General features: G+C 46.2%; 1 protein-coding gene across 1 annotated transcript in view; it reads right to left on the reverse strand.

The window, feature by feature from the left end:
• Window positions 1-21,772, reverse strand: part of LOC310856203 (rap guanine nucleotide exchange factor 5-like) — a 51,905-nt gene that overhangs the window by 20,961 nt on the left and 9,172 nt on the right. Inside the window, exons 2-6 of the mRNA XM_083761473.1 lie at window positions 12,055-12,233; window positions 10,914-11,032; window positions 2,022-2,100; window positions 477-621; window positions 34-131 (exon numbers count right to left, since the gene is read on the reverse strand). Coding sequence (XP_083617599.1) covers window positions 34-131; window positions 477-621; window positions 2,022-2,100; window positions 10,914-11,032; window positions 12,055-12,233 — 620 coding nt within the window. The remainder of the gene's footprint in view (window positions 1-33; window positions 132-476; window positions 622-2,021; window positions 2,101-10,913; window positions 11,033-12,054; window positions 12,234-21,772) is intronic.

Below are 21,772 nucleotides of genomic sequence, written 5' to 3' on the forward strand. Positions count from 1 at the left end.
TGTGTGTGTGTGTGTGTGTGTGTGGTAACTCACTGGCTGCGCTGCAGTCGTATCAGGGTGTGTAGCTCCCTGACGTCCTGCTCCAGACATGGGTGTTGGTACAGGTCATCCAGAACGTAGCGGTACAGGGTCTGCAACCAGGAAGGACAGGTCACTTTATCCCATCACACCCGGCTGCTCCCATGCCACGCTGTCATGCCTTTCATTCCCACCTCCACCCTGTGTATTCTTTCTTTCTTTCTTCCTTTCGGGTCCATTTGGTTTTTGGTTTTGTAAACTCTCAGGGTTATGGGGGTCCTCGCGAAAACCACTAGTACTAGTGGACTCCGTCATGTGTCGTGGTAAATAAGAAAACCTAGACATACTTGACTTGACATTCAGTAATCAAAATAAGAACATTATAATGGTGTGTAAAACAGAAAATTTGCCACGGACACATTTGTCCATGTAGGGACATGGATGACCCCTGTTCGTACCTTCATGAACATCTTTATGTGCTCTTCGTCCCTCATAAACTCCCTCCGCAGAGCGCTCCACTGGGACACCAGGTGCAGGACTTTGCGTTTCCTCTCCAGGGCGTCCTTCCCGTCCTCCTTCCCTCGCCGCCGCTTGGTGACATAGGTGGGCGGTGTCGGTTAAGGTTTGAGCACAGACTGTCTGAGAGGTAGTCACGTTTCATAGCACAACAGGGTGCCTCAGCGTGCTTGGTAACAGGAAGGGTGGGCACCAAGGAACAGTGGCGGGCCCCTTCGAAAATGTTAAACAAATGTTAGACAATTTAATATTTAGAAAATGGTCTTACTCTGAAGTGTACGTGATTAGAACGTGCTTGAACATTCGATAAAGCCTAATATTTCTACAATTGCTATACAAACTGCTATACCAAAGCTGTATAGCCATGCAGTCATTATGGGAATAAACAGGAAGTTGAAGGTAACATTTAGGTCTAATACTTTAAATTACTTAGACCATTTTCCAAATGTTATTTTGTTTAACATAGCCAATTTAACATGGAGGTGCTCAGGTGCCCACTCTTATACAGTATGTGATGCAACGCAGTGCTGTCTGGGACAGATACATAATGTATCTGAGGAAACGCACCAACCTGCTCATCGGGATCAGTTAGAGGTTCAGGGCTCCATTTTCGTTTTGAGCATTCTAGTAAATACACTATTTGGGGATTTAACAGTGGGGAAGGGGTGTTCCCCCGCTAAAGTTGGTATTTTGGTTACCTGTCTAAATCCCTAAAACACCTTCGTTACCTGTTACATTATGCATAGGTGTGGTTTGTGCGTTACAATGATTAAACCAATCACTGTGCCACATGCCATTGCCTTTAAGAGATCCCTTATGCATTGCCCGTTATGCCCAGTGCTAATGTTTCATAGCCTTACGGTCTCCCATGGAAAAGTGCTTGCCTTGAAGTCTCACTTGTGCTGCAATCGCCACCCTTCCAGTGCTCATTGTCGGATATAAAGCAGAAATACCGAAATAATCTAATACATCGTAATGGATAAATCGGTGCAGGAATATCTATTGTGACACCAAAGCATGTCCCTATCGGGACATAACTTGAACGGCACTGCGCCTTTAGACGGCACGCCTCTGTTTTTTTTTTTAAACCTTCATGTCTTGTGTTTGAGAGCGGCACGTCCGCATTCCTGGCCTGCGGAAGTGCCCGGGACGGCACCAGATGACCCCCTTCCAGTCAAATGTTTGACGTTTGGTCACATAAATGTGTCTGTGTCCATATCACCAAGACAATACATACATGAGGTCCCCACTATACACAGTTTGTTTAATGCCGCGATGGCTGAGGGAACAAAACTCCTACTAAAAACGGAACTTTGTCCACTTCAAGGGTCTGTATCTTAGTCCCGATGGCATGAGGTTGAAGTAGCGATACAGGGGGAAAACAATGGCCTTATTGTTCATATCAGGTTGTGGGAAGCCCGATAATCTTGGAAGCAATACAGGAAATACTGAAAAGTTTGTTTCTGGTGGGAGAATATAAAGGATATTGTCCAAGTAAAGCGTGACACAGGTCACTGGTAGACATGAACACCAGGTAGGTCAACAGGAAGTCATCCAGGAGTGTGACTGTAAGAGAGAACACATGTACACATATACATTATATGAAAATGCTGCATATATTCCGTTGCTGTCGGGAAGAAACCTTATATCCTGCTAAACCATCGTGAAATCACATTATCACGTGTCTTCTGAGTGCAGACCAGTCAAAAAGTGGAACAGCCACTTAATCAGCGTCTGCGATCAGGGCCAAGATGCTGATTGGCTCTTGAATGGAAGCTACTATAGGAGCCAGCAGCAGACTCAGCCTGCCATCATCCCACCTCCACACGTAGACGAATTCAGAAACGGGTCTCATGGTTGCAGCTTACGTATTTCCTGTAGGTGGAGCCAACATAGCTGCGGTTTAAACCTGCACCTCTTCTACTACAGTGCATGAATGGTAGACTGACTGATGTTAGTCTGCCTCAAACATTACTCTTTTACCTGCTTTTTACTAACACTAACATTACAAAGATGCCCAGAACATCGGGATGAACCTGTGTAGTTTATGGCTGCTCCAACAGTAAAGAAATTAAAATAAAAACAGAATGACAAAATATCCACCGCGGTGGCTGAGACCAGAGCCATAGAGTAATGGTTGAGACGAAGCAGTGAAAGGTCCTGAAAGATAGATACATATAACATCTGTCTTACCCAATACCCAATCTTTCTGTTTTATGAACACAAGGCTTCTTGTACACAAGGGTACTTTATACCTCATACTAAGTATTTAAAGTATGAGGTATAAAGTACAGCAGCCTTGTGTTCATAAAACAGAAAGATTGGGTATTGGGTAAGACTGATGTTATGTATCTTTCAGGACCTTTCACTGCTTCATCTTTTGACATTCCGTTTTTTGTTTTTTTAAATGTTTGTACTACTGTTGGAGCAGCCATAAACTACACAGGTTCATCCCGATGTTCTGGGCATCTTTGTAATGACAGTGTTAGTAAAAAGCAGGTAAAAGAGTAACGTTTGAGGCAGACTAACATCAGTCACTCTACAGTTCACTGTAGTAGAAGAGGTGCAGGTTTATATCGGCTATGTAAGCTGCGACCATGAGACCCGTTTCTGAATTCGTCTATACAATGACTGACACGCACGCACGCACGCACACACACACACACACACACACACACACACACACACACACACACACACACACAAGGCAGCCCTTAGACGTGACTGCATCATACGTCATATTCCTCGGAAATGCCCATAATATGAGAGCCTGAGGGATTCAGCTTTGCATCTCTTTACATTCAAACAGTATACAGGACACAGCAGGCCTCATAACACTGGTGACCTTGACAACCATTGTTGTTTAACGGACTTCATGTGTGTCTGAGCATGCTAATCAAACGGTTAGCACCATTATTGTTCCTGTTCCATTTCTGTAATGACAATAAGAACCCCCTCCCCCCTTTAACCAGGAATGTCAATGAGCAGCTAGCGTTGGTCATTAGGCTTGTTGATGAGTGGTTTTTAGGAGTGGGTTGTAATGTGAATGACCTTTTCCCCTGCACTCCAATATGGTTGAGGGGAAACCCCAGGGAAAAAGGGAGAACGATTACTAATTTGCAACACAAAAATAATAATTTATTTACAAACAATATGTGACAGATATGTGAAATTGTAAGCTCATTTCTATTATAATTTATGCACTGCTTTCAATAACTATATTAAATCAATCAATGCCTATTTATATTAAATCTTACTGTATATGATGTCTGCTAAGGTTTACAACATGACTATAAGACTATAGACTATAAGGTCAAGGGTCTCTCTCTCTCTCTCTCTCAAGATGAAGTCTCGTTTTCAATCCAATTATCACATTATGGGCAGCTGATATTTGCCTAACAATCACTGTAATGTCTTTACAAGTAGGGACATTGTGTCCTTGCGTGATTCTCTCCCAAGGTTGCATACATACAACTGAGTACATTGTATGATAACGTTTCATCATATAATTAACTGTTTACTAAATTATGTATTGTCTGATTAGCCTCTGAATCGATTAACCACTATCTAAGCACTATTTTATAGTTTGTTGTGCGACAGTGTGACGCGATGTTGCATGGTGAATAATAGGGCATAGCAGTGATGTTGCATGGTGAATAATAGGGCATAGCAGTGATGTTGCATGGTGAATAATAGGGCATAACAGTGATGTTGCATGGTGAATAATAGGGCATAACAGTGATGTTGCATGGTGAATAATAGGGCATAGCAGTGATGTTGCATGGTGAATAATAGGGCATAGCAGTGATGTTGCATGGTGAATAATAGGGCATAACAGTGATGTTGCATGGTGAATAATAGGGCATAGCAGTGATGTTGCATGGTGAATAATAGGGCATAGCAGTGATGTTGCATGGTGAATAATAGGGCATAACAGTGATGTTGCATGGTGAATAATAGGGCATAGCAGTGATGTTGCATGGTGAATAATAGGGCATAGCAGTGATGTTGCATGGTGAATAATAGGGCATAGCAGTGATGTTGCATGGTGAATAATAGGGCATAGCAGTGATGTTGCATGGTGAATAATAGGGCATAGCAGTGATGTTGCATGGTGAATAATAGGGCATAACAGTGATGTTGCATGGTGAATAATAGGGCATAACAGTGATGTTGCATGGTGAATAATAGGGCATAGCAGTGATGTTGCATGGTGAATAATAGGGCATAACAGTGATGTTGCATGGTGAATAATAGGGCATAACAGTGATGTTGCATGGTGAATAATAGGGCATAACAGTGATGTTGCATGGTGAATAATAGGGCATAACAGTGATGTTGCATGGTGAATAATAGGGCATAGCAGTGATGTTGCATGGTGAATAATAGGGCATAACAGTGATGTTGCATGGTGAATAATAGGGCATAGCAGTGATGTTGCATGGTGAATAATAGGGCATAGCAGTGATGTTGCATGGTGAATAATAGGGCATAACAGTGATGTTGCATGGTGAATAATAGGGCATAACAGTGATGTTGCATGGTGAATAATAGGGCATAGCAGTGATGTTGCATGGTGAATAATAGGGCATAGCAGTGATGTTGCATGGTGAATAATAGGGCATAGCAGTGATGTTGCATGGTGAATAATAGGGCATAACAGTGATGTTGCATGGTGAATAATAGGGCATAACAGTGATGTTGCATGGTGAATAATAGGGCATAACAGTGATGTTGCATGGTGAATAATAGGGCATAACAGTGATGTTGCATGGTGAATAGAGATTTCCCAAAGTATTTACATGAATTATCTGGAACCAAGCCACCGAGGCACCTGGTGAATCATGACCATAGAACATATACATATTTTCTGAAATCTCTATGGGGAAATGAATGGGCTTTCCATATATGGAACCACAAAATGCCATGCCCTATATCTGATCTAAAGCTCACTCGACTATAATGACATGGCCAAAATAGGGACACCAGGTTGAAAGCAGTTGACAAGTCCTCAGAGGGACATCAGATAAGCACATTTCCATTTAATTAACGCACAAGCGTGCTTTAAGGTCACGTTTGTCACGCATGTCGCTGAGCGGAGAGTCGATGAGGACGACTAACAGCACAGTGACGGTCGGCTGCATGGCCAGCAGGCGAAACGCTCTCACAACAAATCCTATTAGGCACAATGCAGTCTGGGGCTGTGGACAGAAGCATGCCTCACACACACACACACACACACACACACACACACGTCACACACCCTGCATTGTCAAATCTGCTCCTCTTTTTTTTTATTTCACACCAACTTCCCGCGGCCTTTGTGTGAGTGTGTTCTGCTCCACAGAGCCCACCTTACATCAAAGCGTGCATGACAGGGCTCGTGTCTCCCTGCGTTTATGAACGTGGCAGCCAGCCGTTACAGACATTAACCCACTACTAATGGCCACACAATGACCATTATAACACACACTAATGACTAATGAAGTTAGAGTAAATTCTCTAAAGCATTGGTTTGGGGACCCCAGGGGTCCTTGGGAGAGTTCCAGGGGGTCCCCAGCAAAAGTAGTTAATGTATTAGCATCGCAATAATTTTAATAATATTGTTTATCGCAATTATTTTTGCAACAATAATCCTGACAGTGGCTGGGGCCGGTCACTAGCCTATAGCCCATTACGGAGTAGTAGTAGCGTATAGCATTCCGATTAGTTGTTGGTAGGCTACTTAAGGAAAACCATAGCCAGCAGTTAAAGGCACTTCACACGCCATTAGATACGCTAACACTAACCCCGTCATGGTCTCTCCACACTGACGTTTAAACTAAGATCCAGCTAAAGCCATAGTCAGGGTAGCCTAATCATGTTGTTCGGGAACCTTCTGAGAAGCGCATACACTGGGGCTTTATTCTAGGAAAAAGTCTGTTTTTGTAGTTTGGTTGTTTGTTTTGGTATTTTTTTGCTCTAAGCAAAACTGTAGAGTTTTATAAATTGAAGGGAAAGCAATTGTCCCCCCTTCAAGGATTTCATCTAGCCAGCTGTGTTAGGAGGAGGGCATTTCTGTGCAGTTCTGCTATCATGTTGTTTTCTATTTTAGTTCACTTGATAAAAGCAAAAACAAATACTATTGAGAGCTGACGGTAACATTTTCCTGTTCTTATTTCTGTGTTTTATTTCCATCATGATCAGTGAGTCTGCCACGGAGAATGCAAGACATGGTCCAAATCACTCTGTCCGGTGAAAACATCACATGTCCAAAACTGACATTCTTCAAATTCAAAAGCATAAATAGTTGTTGGATCTACAAGCTCAAAACGCATCGATTTGCGACACGTTTTAAGCTTGCGCATCTGCTACGTTTGATGCTTCTGTTGTGTGACGCTGTTGTATGGTCAAGTAGGGTGTTCATTTATGTGTGACGCTGTTGTATGGTCAAGTAGGGTGTTCATTTATGAAAAAGGTCAAAACACAAGAAGTTAGAATGGAGATAAGAGATTTCTGCCCAACAACAACAAGAACTCTCAGGTGATAACACTGCAGTTTTTTACTCTTTTTGAGCGGTGCTCTATTACGCATCTAGGTGTGTCTGTTTGTATACTGTACGTACGTACTGTATGTGTCCGAGCACGGAAACTGCAACACGGTAACTGTCATTTCTTGACCGTTTCGGACGCGGGAAGGCTCACCGGAACCGCCCACCCTATGTTGCCAGGACCCCACTCGGACCCCCACACGGTACAGTCGCACCACTCACTTCAGGTGTGATTATTCTTCCCCTTTATTGATCACGTGATGGAATTTCAGTTGTCGTGGCAGTACCAAAGTTATGAAACACAGAACAGATAGGTTAAATAATAATAATAATAATACAAAAGAGTAAGTGTGTATAGAACACACAGAAATTCTTAATAAAGTAGCCTACCAAAAATGATATGTTGGTATACTACTACAGAACTTCTGCTTGGAACTCTTCACTTACGCTGTAGCTGCACACTATACTGCACTGTGCGATGCCATCTATCACATCTTTGCATTCAGAACGCTCACGTCAAATTGGATTTACTCCGCTGTTAACGCAGATCCCAGAAGGGAATTAATTGATCCAAGCAAGCCGATCTGTCGATCGGGAAATCAATGAAGTCATCAATCAATCAATCCCCGTGTTTCCTTTTGCATCTCAGTAGGTAGTTATCAAACGGATCAATGGCCCCTCGGCCTTCGAATTGAACACGTCCATTCGTCAAGCTTAGGTGCAATAGTCATCACAGGCAATGAAGCAGCATTGAATCATGATGATAGCCTGTGTGCAAAGCACCGTCCGTATATGCACCTTTTTGATTTACTATAGTGCTGTATGCACTGTACAAGTGTACATGTCTATGTTCCCATAGTAATCGTTGCTATAGTGGTGATTGTTCAATAACAGGGTTCTCCCATTCTCTCAAGCTACTGCGTAAACAGAACATGCATTTTCAGGTCACCATAACAATTTCATCCATTCACGGGAAATAGCTTATATTTCCCAAGATAAATTTTGTGGTAAATATAGTGCTCATTTAGCCTATAGTTGCCTCTGGGTTTGTTTTCGTAGACCTGGTTGCTTATTTCTCTCGTAAAAATGTGACAACACTGATACAGAATGATAGCCTGCTGTGATTGTACTGTATGCTAGTGATAGAAAAGTAGCCTGGGGCGCTCTGTGAAAGTGCCATCTCTTGCAGAAATCATTGTTAATGCTGTTGCACCGGTTATAGAAAGTGAACTACTACTCTCTGTGTGTGGTAAAATGAAAGTAATATTCACACTGTATACAGTGAAAAACTGCTTGTGATTCAATGTTTTTTTATTACGTACAGTACAGCCGTAAACATGTGCAACAGTAATGACATTTATCTCCCTGCATCGGTTGCATGAATTCATAAGATCATGTTCAAACCTTTCACCAACCTAGCCCAGGGAGAACAAGACATAATGTCGTCTCTGTCGGGTGGAAACCTCTTATGTCCAAAACTGTTACTTTTCAGGATTCAAATTAAAAAGTAGCGAAACGCGCCGCTTCACCCCACATTCCAAGATTTTAGATCTGCTACTTTCAATGTTTTTGTGACACTGTAGTATGATCAAGTAGGCCGTTAATTTACAAAAAAAAACACAAACCGTTAGAATGATAAGAGGTTTCTGCCCGACAGCAACGATATGGCACTAGGTAATGTACTGTAAATAATTTCTCATTATATCCACTGTGGCTTGCCTGTTCATTTTTACCCACTCTTACTGGGGATAGATCGTTTACGCTCACTTGGCTATATTTCTTCCGGTTAATACTGTTAATGTACTGTTATGCATTGTGACTACATTTATATTTATTTCAATATATATAGGCCTATGCTCAACTCAAGGACAGTCTGGGAAAATTCAAGAATATACAGTACTGGGTGCAGAACTGCAGATTCAGATAAAACGTAGAAAGGAAGAGGTCCTAGTTTTAGGAGTCTTTATGTTTATATTTTATACCCATCCATACTCGATACAACACTTACATCCCAAGCTGCTCAAACACGCAATACGCAGTGCATACGTAGTACAACTAGATGCGTTGGTCCTCATGGTACTTAATTCTTACACTGCGCGTTACTACTTGTTTACTCTTTGTATTGTTGTTGTTGTTGGTGTTATTGATTAGACAGATGCCAGGCCCAGGTTCATTTGTTGACCTGGCATCCTATAGTTTGTATAGTTTTGGCTCTTGGTTTGCCTTGTGTTTACATTGCTTTCTGTAAATAAAGAGTGTCTGCCAAATGCCTGAATTGTAAATTATAATAATAGTAATTATTATTATTATTATTATAGCAGCATCTGTGTGTGTGTGTGTGTGTGTGTCTGTACATGTGTGTAGTTCTGTGTGAATGTGTCCTGCATGTGTCTGAATCCCTCCTGTGGGATCAATACCTATAAATGGGAGCTCCGCTCAGCTGTTCTACTAAATGTGTCTGTTGACACACGTGTCGTGTGTGTGTGTGTGTGTGTGTGTGTGTGTGTGTGTGTGTGTGTGTGTGTGTGTGTGTGTGTGCGTGTGTGTGTGTGTGTGTGTGTGTGTGTGTGTGTGTGTGCATGAGAGTGTGTTGTGCGGGCGTGTCAGGGCATATTCAGCCCTGCATGTCGCTGGTTGGAGGACGGAACCAAAACCCGTCCATTTGGTGGTCCATCATCGTATTCGTACGTACACAGTGTATACGTGTGGTGGTGACAGACAGTGCACTGCAGTACACGTGGTGGTTGTGTATCAGCCACATCTCCAGAGACAACATTTAGATCAATTCCACACACTTCCTCCTAGGAATGAGCAATGATCTCTGGCTGCTGCCGGGGGCGTGGGGTGGGGTGGGGTGCACTCATCTGTGACTACATCCATCTCCCAGAAACATCTCTGTGTACCCCCCCCCCCCCTTCCTCATCTCTCTCTCTCTCTATCTCTCTCTCTCTCTCTCTTCCCTTATACCTTTCCATGACCAGTGGTGAAAGTAACTAAGTACACTTACTGAAGTACTGTACTTAAGTACAAACGCACTGTACTATTTCCAATTTCAAATACGTTTACTTCGGATCCAAATATTGAATGACGGACTTTTACATAGTATTTCTACATTGCAGTATTGATACATTTACTTAAATAAAACATCTGAGTACTTTTACCACCACTGCATGCCACTTTTCCGTTTATGGCGTGTCGTGCCTCATTTTGTACCTCGTGCCCCACTGCTCTCCACCCTGCTGTGACCCCCCCCCCCCCCATGCCAGACACACACACAAACACACACATACACACACACATCATCTCTCCCTCCTGCCCTATTACTGCCCTCTATCTTTATCTCTCATCCAGAAACCTATCCAGCAGAGAGAGAGAGAGAGAGAGAGAGAGACAAAGACACAGACACAGACAGACACAGACAGACACAGACAGACAGACAGACAGACAGACAGACAGACAGACAGACAGACAGACAGACAGACAGACAGACAGACAGACAGACAGACAGACAGACAGACATCGTCTGTGCTGGGTGGAAACCTGTTGCGCCGCTTTTCGAACTTGCGGATCTGCTACTTTTGGTGCTTTTGTGTGATAGCTGTATAGTATGATCAAACTCCAGATGTTTAGAAAATGGATATAAATAGGTTTCTGTGGTCAGTGTGGTGACATATATTCATGCAGCTCCATGGGATCATTTCAGTGACGCTGCAAAATTTCGCTTCAACCGTCCAGCTCACACACACACACACACACACACACACACACACACACACACACACACACACACACACACACACGCACACGCGCACACACATATGTCAACAATAGTCAAAGAGGTTGTGCTGACCTGAGTCTTGGGCGGCGGGGGTCCCACTCAGCTGCAGCTGTGCGATGGCGTCCAGGTCCACGTGGCTCAGCAGGTGGTCCAGAATGGCGTCGGGGGTCTCGGCGCCCACCAGGCTCAACCTGTGGGACACAGCGGCACCACCGTCACCCGACCAGTCCTCCTCCATGGACGACACCGACGACCCCTCCTCCCCCCCGTCCCCCTCCTCCGGACCCTCGTCGTCGATGTAGCGGAAGTAGGGGACGTCGAAGGTGGGCAGGGGGGCCGCGGGGGGTTCCTCCGAGACCCCCCCCTCCGAGGAGGAGGAGGACGAGGAGGAGAAGAAGCTGCCCTCGGAGCCTTCGTCCTCCTCGTCATCGTCGTCCTCTTGCTCCACCAGGGCGGCGTGGCGCCCGCCCCGCTCGCCACGGTGGTCCGGAGGAAACGCCGGCTGCGTGCGGGATCCCATCATGCTCCTGGTCGTCAGTCCAGCTTCACCCCCCCGCTGCCCCCGGCGACGTTGCCACGGTTACTGCTGCCACGCGAGGGCTGCCGCGCAGTTAAGGTTACCCATCCGTCCGTCCGTCCGTACGACCACCTGCTTGCGTTTATACACGTCCACACTCCCCCCACACCTTACCCTGCTGCCCCCCAGACACCCCAACCCAGAGTCCACTAACACATCACACACACACACAGTGCACTGTCACCCCAAAACCCCCCAGACCCAAAACCCCTTCAGCCTGGTGGGTTTAAACTCTCCTTCAGGTCCAGGATGCACAGCGAGAGAGAAAGAGCAGCTCTGTGCTGCTGCACGATGCCTATAGTCTGACTTATACTTGTTCTGTATGGAGTCAGTGTGTGTGTGTCTGTGTGTCTGTGTGTCTGTGTGTCTGTGTGTGTGTGTGTGTGTGTGTGTGTGTGTGTGTGTGTGTGTGTGTGTGTGTGCGTGCGTGCGTGCGTGCGTGCGTGCGTGCGTGCGTGCGTGCGTGCGTGTGTGCGTGCTGTGATGTAAGCATCTACTGGGAGTGATTGAGTGAGTGTGCAAAGCCTGAGACGAGGAGAGAGGAGAATGATGTGAGAGAGAGAGAGAGAGAGAGAGAGAGAGAAAGAGGAGAGAGAGAGAGGACAGAAGGAGGGAGGGGTGTGTTGGAAGGCTTACCTCCTCTGCCTGTCGTCCGCTATTCCTCCTCCTCCTCCTCCCCTCGTTATTGAGGAGGGGTTCAGCCGACGTTCTGAGGACGGGGGGGCCGGCCTCCGCTCTGACGACACTCTCCGGAGAACCAACACATCCCGTCCTCCCCTCTCCTTTAAACACACGCGCACCGCTGCCTCGTCACCCTGAGAGAGAGAGAGAGAGAGAGAGAGAGAGAGAGAGGGGGGGGGGGGGTTATCACCAAGGAGATTCCCCTCTTACATGTCGGGTGGAAACCTTGTACTGTATCTCTAAAACTGTTACGTTTCAGGAAATGGACAAAAGAACCTCAACCATATCCAATGCAATAGTCAATAGTGGTCTTGTTAGTACTTTAATTGAATTGAATCTGTAAAAAAAATAGCTAAGATAGCAGATCTTGTTTTTGTACGACGAAGCAAGGGCGATCAAAGTAAAAGAAAGAACAATTAACATAAAAAGCTGTAATACGGAGTAACAAGGTTTTCCTTGACTCTCTCTCTCTCTCTCTCTCTCTCTCTCTCCCCCCCCGACCCCACCAGGGCATTGTGATTTCCATCACAATGCGTCCATCAGCGGCCGCGGTGCAGCCAGTGTAAAATGCGAGGGCGTTATGCGCGCATCATTATTCATCTCTTTATCGCAGACGCCCATTCCACGGATTAACATAAAAAGAAAAAATCCCCTCATAGGCCTACATATTTTAATTAAACAATCTCCACCCTGAGAGCATTAATTTATTTGGTACCTATACAGTACCGGTGTCTTATTCTCGGTCGGGTGCATGAAACCCCATTATGGCCAAAAGAAAACGGTTTACCTTTCAGGATTCATATTCAAAAGTAGCAAAAGTAGAAACTACAAGCTCGAAACGCGTCTTGAGCTTCATGTCTTGAGCTATTATATAGCGGTGTAATATGATCAATTAGGGGTTCAGTTACGAAAAAAACACACAACAAGATAAAATATGGAAGAGGATTCTGCCCGACAACGACGATATAGCTTTTTATAAGTTGACCTTTGGTTTTCCAAGGCATGTCTGCATGCTTCTGATTTCAGTCTTTGTTTGTGGTCCTTTGTTTGTTTTGTTTTCAAGTCTGTTTCATTTCATGTTAAAGGAGCAGTTCACCAATTACTTATTTCCTATATCCATTAAACACCTCACGAAGCCTTGAATTCATGGGATTGTTTTTGTTGTTCTGTGATGACACGCGGTAGGAGAGTCTCCTATACTGACCGGGTCATCAAAATATTGGCCTTGGAATGCATCAAAACAAACACAATCTTCATGAATTCAAGGCTTCATGGGGTGTGTAATTGATAGAAAATAAGTATTTTTTTGGTTTTTAAGGAGTTGGAAAATAAATAAATGCGTACATAAACATAAGGCTATAGTATACATTATGGTCTTTAGCGCGACAGACAATGGAAACGCTGAGAGGGAAATTATGATTATTATTATTAGTCACAGGAGAGAAGGTTGTCTGGAACAGTTTATTACAATAGATGGAGATCAGTTAGGAATATAATAGACCACCAACAATATGAGGTTTCTGCACGACAGCAGGCAGCGATATGTCCATCATATCGTGCATGCGTTGTGAGGCTCCTCTTATGTTCCATCAGATCATACAGTATAGGGTCAGGGATTCCCTCACCTCTCTAAATACTGTAATACCAACCATTTGTTTGCTCTCATCCTCCGCCTCGACCTCTCCTCATAATGTGTACGGTTTAATGTCATGAAACCAGCTGATGCTTTGATGCTTTGATCTACAAAGACTGGAACAGTATAGGCATGTATACGATTCACTCAACTCCAGTATTGTCTTTCTCTTTTAACTTTCTCATCTTATCCTCTTTTCAATACAGTATAGCAAATGACTGAAAACTCTTTTAACAATTCTCTTACAAAGATATATAAAATCACAATTTAAATTGTCACCAGTTTGAATTTTAATCGATTTACGATATATCGTTACATGCCTTCTGGAAACCGTACAGGCATAATAATTATAATGTTTCTATGTCCCCCCCGGAGTCAGGCCCTAAAGATGCTACTGATGCTCTCCACTCAGCCCCCCCCCCCCCCCCCCCCCCACTCTGGTAAAAGGCTTTGGTTTGGTTAATGACTTGAGTAACGTCCTCAATATCATCCTCAATGTAATCCACAATGGAAGCCAGTGTACACCAACTCAACCACTTAACCCTATAGTCCCCCAGGCCTCTATACTAGTGACTTCTCTGTTTTCACATACCGGTAAACATTAAATATCTAGGCTGAAAAATGGCTGAATATAGGTCACAATGCATTGCGCTAGTCAATCTATTTTCTGCAGGAGTAAGTGATATTTGTTGGTTAAAACAAAAACTTTTTCCTAAAATGTTAAAGCACTTACCCTGCCTTTAAGTGGTTAAGCTCCAGGCCCCAGGAGTGCACAAGTGCATATGCATACGTGAAGCTGTAGCTATGTAGTGATGAGTGTATACATTTCCGTGTGTTTCGGTGCAGCATCCCCCCCCCCCCCCCCCCCCCACACACACACACACACACACACACACACACACAGCCCCCACCGGACAGCAGTACGCCTGTCTTACCCCAAACATCTTCATCGACAACATCAAACTGGAAAATGTGGAGCACTTAACATACCTCTGCAGCCTTCTAACCTCAAAAGCTGTCATCAATGATAAAATAGACCATCGCCTCAGTTGTGGCAGTGGGTCTTTCCCATGAAGACTAAGGAACCGCGACCTCCAACCAAAGACCAAAATCTTGGTGTATAAAGCTGTGGTTCTCCCCACCCTTCTGTATGGGTCAGAAGCCTGGACCACATAGCAGGCACTGGCACTTGAGACGTGCCATCAGAGGTGTCTCCGGAAGATCCTCAGGATTAGCTGAGAGGATGGGTGCACTAACACCAGCGTCCTGGAGGAGGCTGACGTTCTCACCATCACTCAACATCAAGTCCTGTATTCCTGTTCTCACCATCACTCAACATCAAGTCCTGTATTCCTGTTCTCACCATCACTCAACATCAAGTCCTGTATTCCCAGGCCAAAAGAAGAGGTATAAGGATAACAAAGCTATAAAAGTGCCACATTGACCTAAAAGCTTGGGAAGACATGGCAACAGACAGGACCACCTGAAGAAAGCTAGGGTGTTGCACAGTGTGATGATGACCTCCTCCATGCTGCACAGGACCAGCGCAGACTCAGAAAGGAGAGAGCATCCAATAAACAGGTCCAACCCAAACCCACCACTACTGTACATTCTCCTGTCCACACTGCACCAGAGTCATTTGGTCCAGAATCGACCTTCATTCAGTTTGTGTGTGTGTGTGTGTGTGTGTGTGTGTGTGTGTCTGCAGGGGAGAGAGAGCATGATTACATGCAGTGCTGCTTAAAGGGGAATCGCTCATTTTCAACATTTTACTATGTCATTAGTTTTTATGTGGAAATAATAAAAAGTCCCCCCATTCTGTGTTGGCTAGAACTGGGGGGAAAAATCAGTAACAGAGTACATCTGTCACGGTGAGCAGGAGATAGAACCCAAATGCAGAGCAGAGTAGTTTCAAACACTGTTTTATTAAATAAAGCAGGTTAGCTAGAACACAAGGCAGCAAGCAAGGAAACTCAGGGCAGCCCTTTGGCCAAACTTTTCAAAAGTAAAGGGCAAAAATCCAAAAAGGCAAAACAAGGCAAAACACATAAGTCCAAAAACCTTACAGACACGGAATTCCAGGTACAGGATAATCACAGGAAACATCAGGAAAGGTTGCGCACCGGACAATGGTTTATGTTCCCACAGTTTGTGTGTGTAATGAGTCCAGTCTTTATAGGAGGTGGGTTGATTGGGGAAATGTTCTCAGGTGTGAAAAGGGGCATGGCACTGCTGGGCTGGGATGGAGTGGGAACAGGTGTGTGACAATGACGATGATGAGGGTAGGAATGGAGAGTGGGGGTGGCTGACAGGGAGATATGGTATGCAGACCATGACAGTACCTCCCTCTTAAGGGACGGCTTCCAGACGTCCCACCATGCTGGCCCGGAACACAGAGCAGGGTGGGCGGAGGGGGTCTGGAGGAGGGAGACTGAAGCAGAGACTGGGGGCTGAGACGATACGTCAGGCGGACGGCCTGGGGGCTGAGACGATGTTGAGATGCCATCTGGTGGACGGCCTGATGGACGGGACGAGGCCAAGATGTCATCTGGTGGGCGGCCAGGTGGCCGGGACGAGGCAGAGGACATGCAGTCTGGAGGACGGCCGGGGGGCCGGGACGAGGCGGAGGACCTTGGAGGTGACACCGGGGATGCCTCAGACAGAGGCGGAGCCGTAGACACAGGAGGCAGGGCTGCAGGCGGAACCGTAGTCTCAGGAGAGGAGGATGCTGCACATCCTGGAGAGACGGAGGATGCTGCACACCCAGGAGATACGGAGGATGCTGCAGATTCTGGACATGGAGATCCATCGCCCGCAACTGGCAGCTGGAGGAAGCAGCTGAGCAGAAAACCCAAGACCAGAGCTTCCAAGACCATGGGCTGACATAGATCACCATGGGAGATGACTGACCAGGGCTCTGGCAGGTCAGCCGATAGGGCTGTTGACGGTGCAGAGGGCGCAGGCAGGACATCAATGGAGACAGCTGGTTGGAAGGGCTCATGGGTGCTGGGCAACGCTGTGCTGGGCAGGCTGGGCAACGGAGAGCCGGGCGGGCCGGGCAGCGGAGAGCCGGGCGGAGGGCCGGGCAGGCTGGGCGGCGGAGAGCCGGGCAGACTGGGCAGCGGAAAGCTGGGCAGGCTGGGCAGCGGAGAGCTGGGCAGGCTGGGCAGCGGAGAGCTGGGCAGACTGGGCAGCGGAAAGCTGGGCAGACTGGGCAGCGGAAAGCTGGGCAGACAGGGCAGCGGAAAGCTGGGCAGGCTGGGCAGCGGAAAGCTGGGCAGACTGGGCAGCGGAGAGCTGGGCAGGCTGGGCAGCGGAAAGCTGGGCAGGCTGGGCAGCGGAAAGCTGGGCAGACTGGGCAGCGGAGAGCTGGGCAGGCTGGGCAGCGGAGAGCTGGGCAGACTGGGCAGCGGAAAGCTGGGCAGGCTGGGCAGCGGAGAGCTGGGCAGGCTGGGCAGCGGAGAGCTGGGCAGGCTGGGCAGCAGAGAGCTGGGCAGGCTGGGCAGCGGAGAGCTGGGCAGGCTGGGCAGCGGAGAGCTGGGCAGGCTGGGCAGCGGAGAGCTGGGCAGGCTGGGCAGCGGAGAGCTGGGCAGGCTGGGCAGCGGAGAGCCGGGCAGCGGAGAGCCAGGCAGGCTGGGCGGCGGAGAGCTGGGCAGGCTGGGTGAGGAAGTAGGCCGAAGAGCAGGGGAGGCCGATGGGACTGCCTCCTGAGGAGCCAGCCCGGGAAAAATGGCTCCCCGACTCTCCCATCTGAAAAAGCCCATATACTGAGCAAACTTCCGATCCCGCCTCCAATACTTTGCCAGTTGTTCAAGGAACTGGGGATCCTCGTAAAAGACATTCCTTGTCACTCCAAAGTCTCCATATGAAAACGGCAAATCAGCCATGTTGGAAGGCCTCAGCAGCTCGTTCAAAAACAGGGAAAAATACTAAGAAAACTAAAAAATAAACTCTGTCTGCTGGGTTCAGCGTGGTGGGAACATACTGTCACGGTGAGCAGGAGATAGAACCCAAATGCAGAGCAGAGTAGTTTCAAACACTGTTTTATTAAATAAAGCAGGTTAGCTAGAACACAAGGCAGCAAGCAAGGAAACTCAGGGCAGCCCTTTGGCCAAACTTTTCAAAAGTAAAGGGCAAAAATCCAAAAAGGCAAAACAAGGCAAAACACATAAGTCCAAAAACCTTACAGACACGGAATTCCAGGTACAGGATAATCACAGGAAACATCAGGAAAGGTTGCGCACCGGACAATGGTTTATGTTCCCACAGTTTGTGTGTGTAATGAGTCCAGTCTTTATAGGAGGTGGGTTGATTGGGGAAATGTTCTCAGGTGTGAAAAGGGGCATGGCACTGCTGGGCTGGGATGGAGTGGGAACAGGTGTGTGACAATGACGATGATGAGGGTAGGAATGGAGAGTGGGGGTGGCTGACAGGGAGATATGGTATGCAGACCATGACAACATCTTTGTGATGTCACTGAGATGTAGGCTACTTCATAATATTACAGATTTTTTACTCTAAGGTAATGACATAGTAAAATGGTGAAAATGAGTGGCATTCCCCTTTAATGTCAGTGAGGAGATTCAAAGTCATTGAATTGCAGCGATGATGCAAACACATTCCCATTAAAGGTTCTCTTCTGTTTGCAGGAGAAACATGTCTGCTATGTCAGCCACGCACAGCGAGAGACTGTACTTGGAAGAATGTGGTCTGCGTGCGCACACACACACACACACACGCACGCACGCACGCACGCACGCACGCACGCACGCACGCACACACGTAAACATATCCCAGAACAGCGCACTAGTACGTACTCGCGCCAGGAAGTCCTGCAAGGCCCAGGGTCCCTGGATGCCTCGGATTGTGATCACAATTAGAGCAGGAAAAAAAATGCAGCCTCTTCCAGCCTGCCTGCCTGGCTGGCTAATTGCATGTAGGGAAGATGTGGTTGGTTGGGCTGACGGATGGCTGGAGGAAGGGGGGGGGGGGGGGGGGGGATGGGGTAGGGGGGGATGGGGGGGGGGGGGGACAAGGGCTGCATGCATGATGCAAGTAAAGTCGTCATTAGGATCCGTTCAGGGCTCCACACCGCCCCCCAGCAGCTCTGCCAAGATGTCACTGTAGTCTTGATTTTGTCGACTAAAACTATGACGAAAAATGTTTGTCAACGACTTTTTTCACGGACGAAAACTAAATAAAAACTAAGCTATGGTGACTATAAAACAAAGACTAAATATACTGACAATTCCGTCAACAAATTACAAACTACATTAAAATGTTAGGGAGTGGACTATAGTGGAGAAGAGATCCAGTAGAACTAAAAGACAACTACAAGTCATTTTATGTTTCGTTGCACGGTGAAAATAGCAGATCTACAAACTCAGTATCATGTGACTTCAAAGTCCTAAACATAATCAGTATGGTGCAGATCAGTTTACGTACATTTAGATATGCACCATAAGGTCTGCTATAGTTTTAGCCGGAATTTCAGTAGCTCGAACCACATCCTAATTGGCGTATATCATTCAAGCGTGTGCGTTTCTTCTTTAGCTGGGAGTCATTACAGGAGAAACGCTCATTCATTTTTCAGAGCTGAGCACCAGATCAATAATAAGTCTAACTTGTCAGTCATCAGCAGGTATAGTCCATTCCCAGACAAACTCCATGCTGGGCAAATCAATACACTGTGTGTGTAATGTTGCACTGTACATGATGCTGTACTGCTGAAAATATATATAGCTGCCTTTGTGTGTATGTGTGTGTGTGTGTGTGTGTGTGTGTGTGTGTGTGTGTGTGTGTGTGCGTGCGTGCGTGCGTGCGTGCGTGCGTGCGTGCGTGTTTCTTTGTTCATGTGTTTGTGTGAGCACACGTGAAAGTGGTACAGACAGTAGGCTACTGCATCAACAAAGGGCCAGCAGACCATATTATTGCAAATGGCTGCATTTCATTATCATTAGCATCCCCCCCACACACACACACACCCACAGCCATGTCGCATGCGAACATGCACGCACACACGCACGCACATGCACACAAATACACACGCACACAGCTCGCTGACATACTTGAAGGCGTGGCTGGCTGATAATAGCAGTCTGTATTATATCGTGTCACATGAACTTTGACCAGAGGTCAGGGGAGGGGTCGGAGGAAACCCAGGAATCACAGAGAGAACTTCCCAGAACAGGGCGGGGTGCATCACTGAGCATCCTGCTCCAACAGAAAACACAGCCACTTCCAGCTCTTACATTTTGCCCAGATGGAACAAGTATGGAACATGGTTATGTAATCTAATCGCCAAAAATAATTATTACGTAATCGCCTAATCACAATAATGGTAAAGAATTTTCATACATTTTCACACATTTTCTAAAAATAGCAGAAATAGCAGATCTACAGGCTTACAAGTAGAGCAGCCATTTCAGCTATATCCATTCATCCAGATTATTTTAAATGCATGCAAATGCATCACACTTTACTTAGCACCTATGAAGCGTTATGACGAATTATGGATTATTATAGATGCATCCATATGTACGTCATGCAGTTTACTTAACCCATCTGCTGCCACCTGGTGGACGCAGAGCCAACCGATCCGTTTGTAGTGTAACACACGCTGGATTCACGTCCTGTTTGGGCGGCCATCTTAGATGCTAAATAAATAGCGTCAATACTAGCGAGCTAAAATTAAGCCATCCTTGCTCTAGAAAGCGCCAATGTTCCCATCTAGATCACTGGATAATCAGCAAAAAACTCCGAACATTGTGCGTTTTATCCAAACCATGGAGAGTGGTCCCGTCAGTGCAAGCGACGGCCGGCCGTTGGGAGCCCCCTCGAACTCAGACTTTGGGCCAAAACTTCACATTTACCCTCTTTTACCTCATTTACCCTCTGTAACCAACAAAAGTGTGTTCTTACATCCTCAATTTCAGCACTGGGTGAGTACCGTAATTGCTGATATGAAAGTTCTTTCACATTCTGCACTGCAGCACATGTGATGCTGCTGATGAATGAGCTTGTATAGAAGCCAAATATTTGGCCAAAGTAACTATTGAACCGTGCCAGCACTATGAACGCCCTCATAAAGCATTAATGTGGGATTTTTGCATAGCAAGGGGAAATCGTTTACATAAAAAGTTGAAATATATGGAGATACTGTACAAGCTTTCTGCCAGACACCGACAATACACCCTTTTCCTGCCAATTAATCATTGACCCCGCCCGTGTGGCTGGTTGAGACCCCATGTGGTCAGCTGCTGGCCCTCTCCACAAAAAACACAATCGAGCCTGCTGGCTGCTTCTAACGAGGGACACGCTGTCCTCTCGGATGCAGCCTGGAGGTGACTGGAGACATGCTGTTACCATGGCAGGACTGCCAACCTGCACATGCAGCCTCCGTGCAACTACAGCACAGTAAAAGGCTAAATGGTATCGTTTTAGTCCTCTGCGTGGTGCCATCAATGTAACAGTGCAGCTACACTAACACTTGCATCTTGTTTTGAAAGCGTATCTGCGGGTATCGTAGAATAAGTATTGAACCAATGAAAAGTATTAACAAGAGCTGGTGACTGTAACTACATTATTGGACCCATTGGAAACACACTTTTTTTTCCCTATTTCCTGAAAAGTGAAACTATAAGGTTTCCATCAGACAGCGATGACAAGTTTGGGTTATAAATAACAAGTGTTACGACACACACACACTTGTCTTCCAGAGGCACATCACTGACATTCCTGATTCAGCTCAGAGAATGTAAACATGCACTAAGTGTTTGTACATGTCAGAGCAGTCTCCGGAACAATAACATGTTACATTAACTAACTGCTATGTTTGGAATTCTCTGAATTCCTTCTGAGAGAAGTTAGAACATCAGTACTTGACCCCCCATAGTACACATTATGCAACATCTATTGTACATCGTGATTGGCCGAGAGGCATTCGGAGCCGTGGCATTAACCGCAATACACCATGCAGTGACATCGGGTAAGTCATGGGTCAAAGTTTCACCCCAAAATTGTCTGCTCATTTCTTTGTGT

This window comes from Protomyctophum parallelum (assembly GCF_964188405.1).
Source record: "Protomyctophum parallelum genome assembly, chromosome: 3".
Lineage (NCBI taxonomy): Eukaryota > Metazoa > Chordata > Actinopteri > Myctophiformes > Myctophidae > Protomyctophum > Protomyctophum parallelum.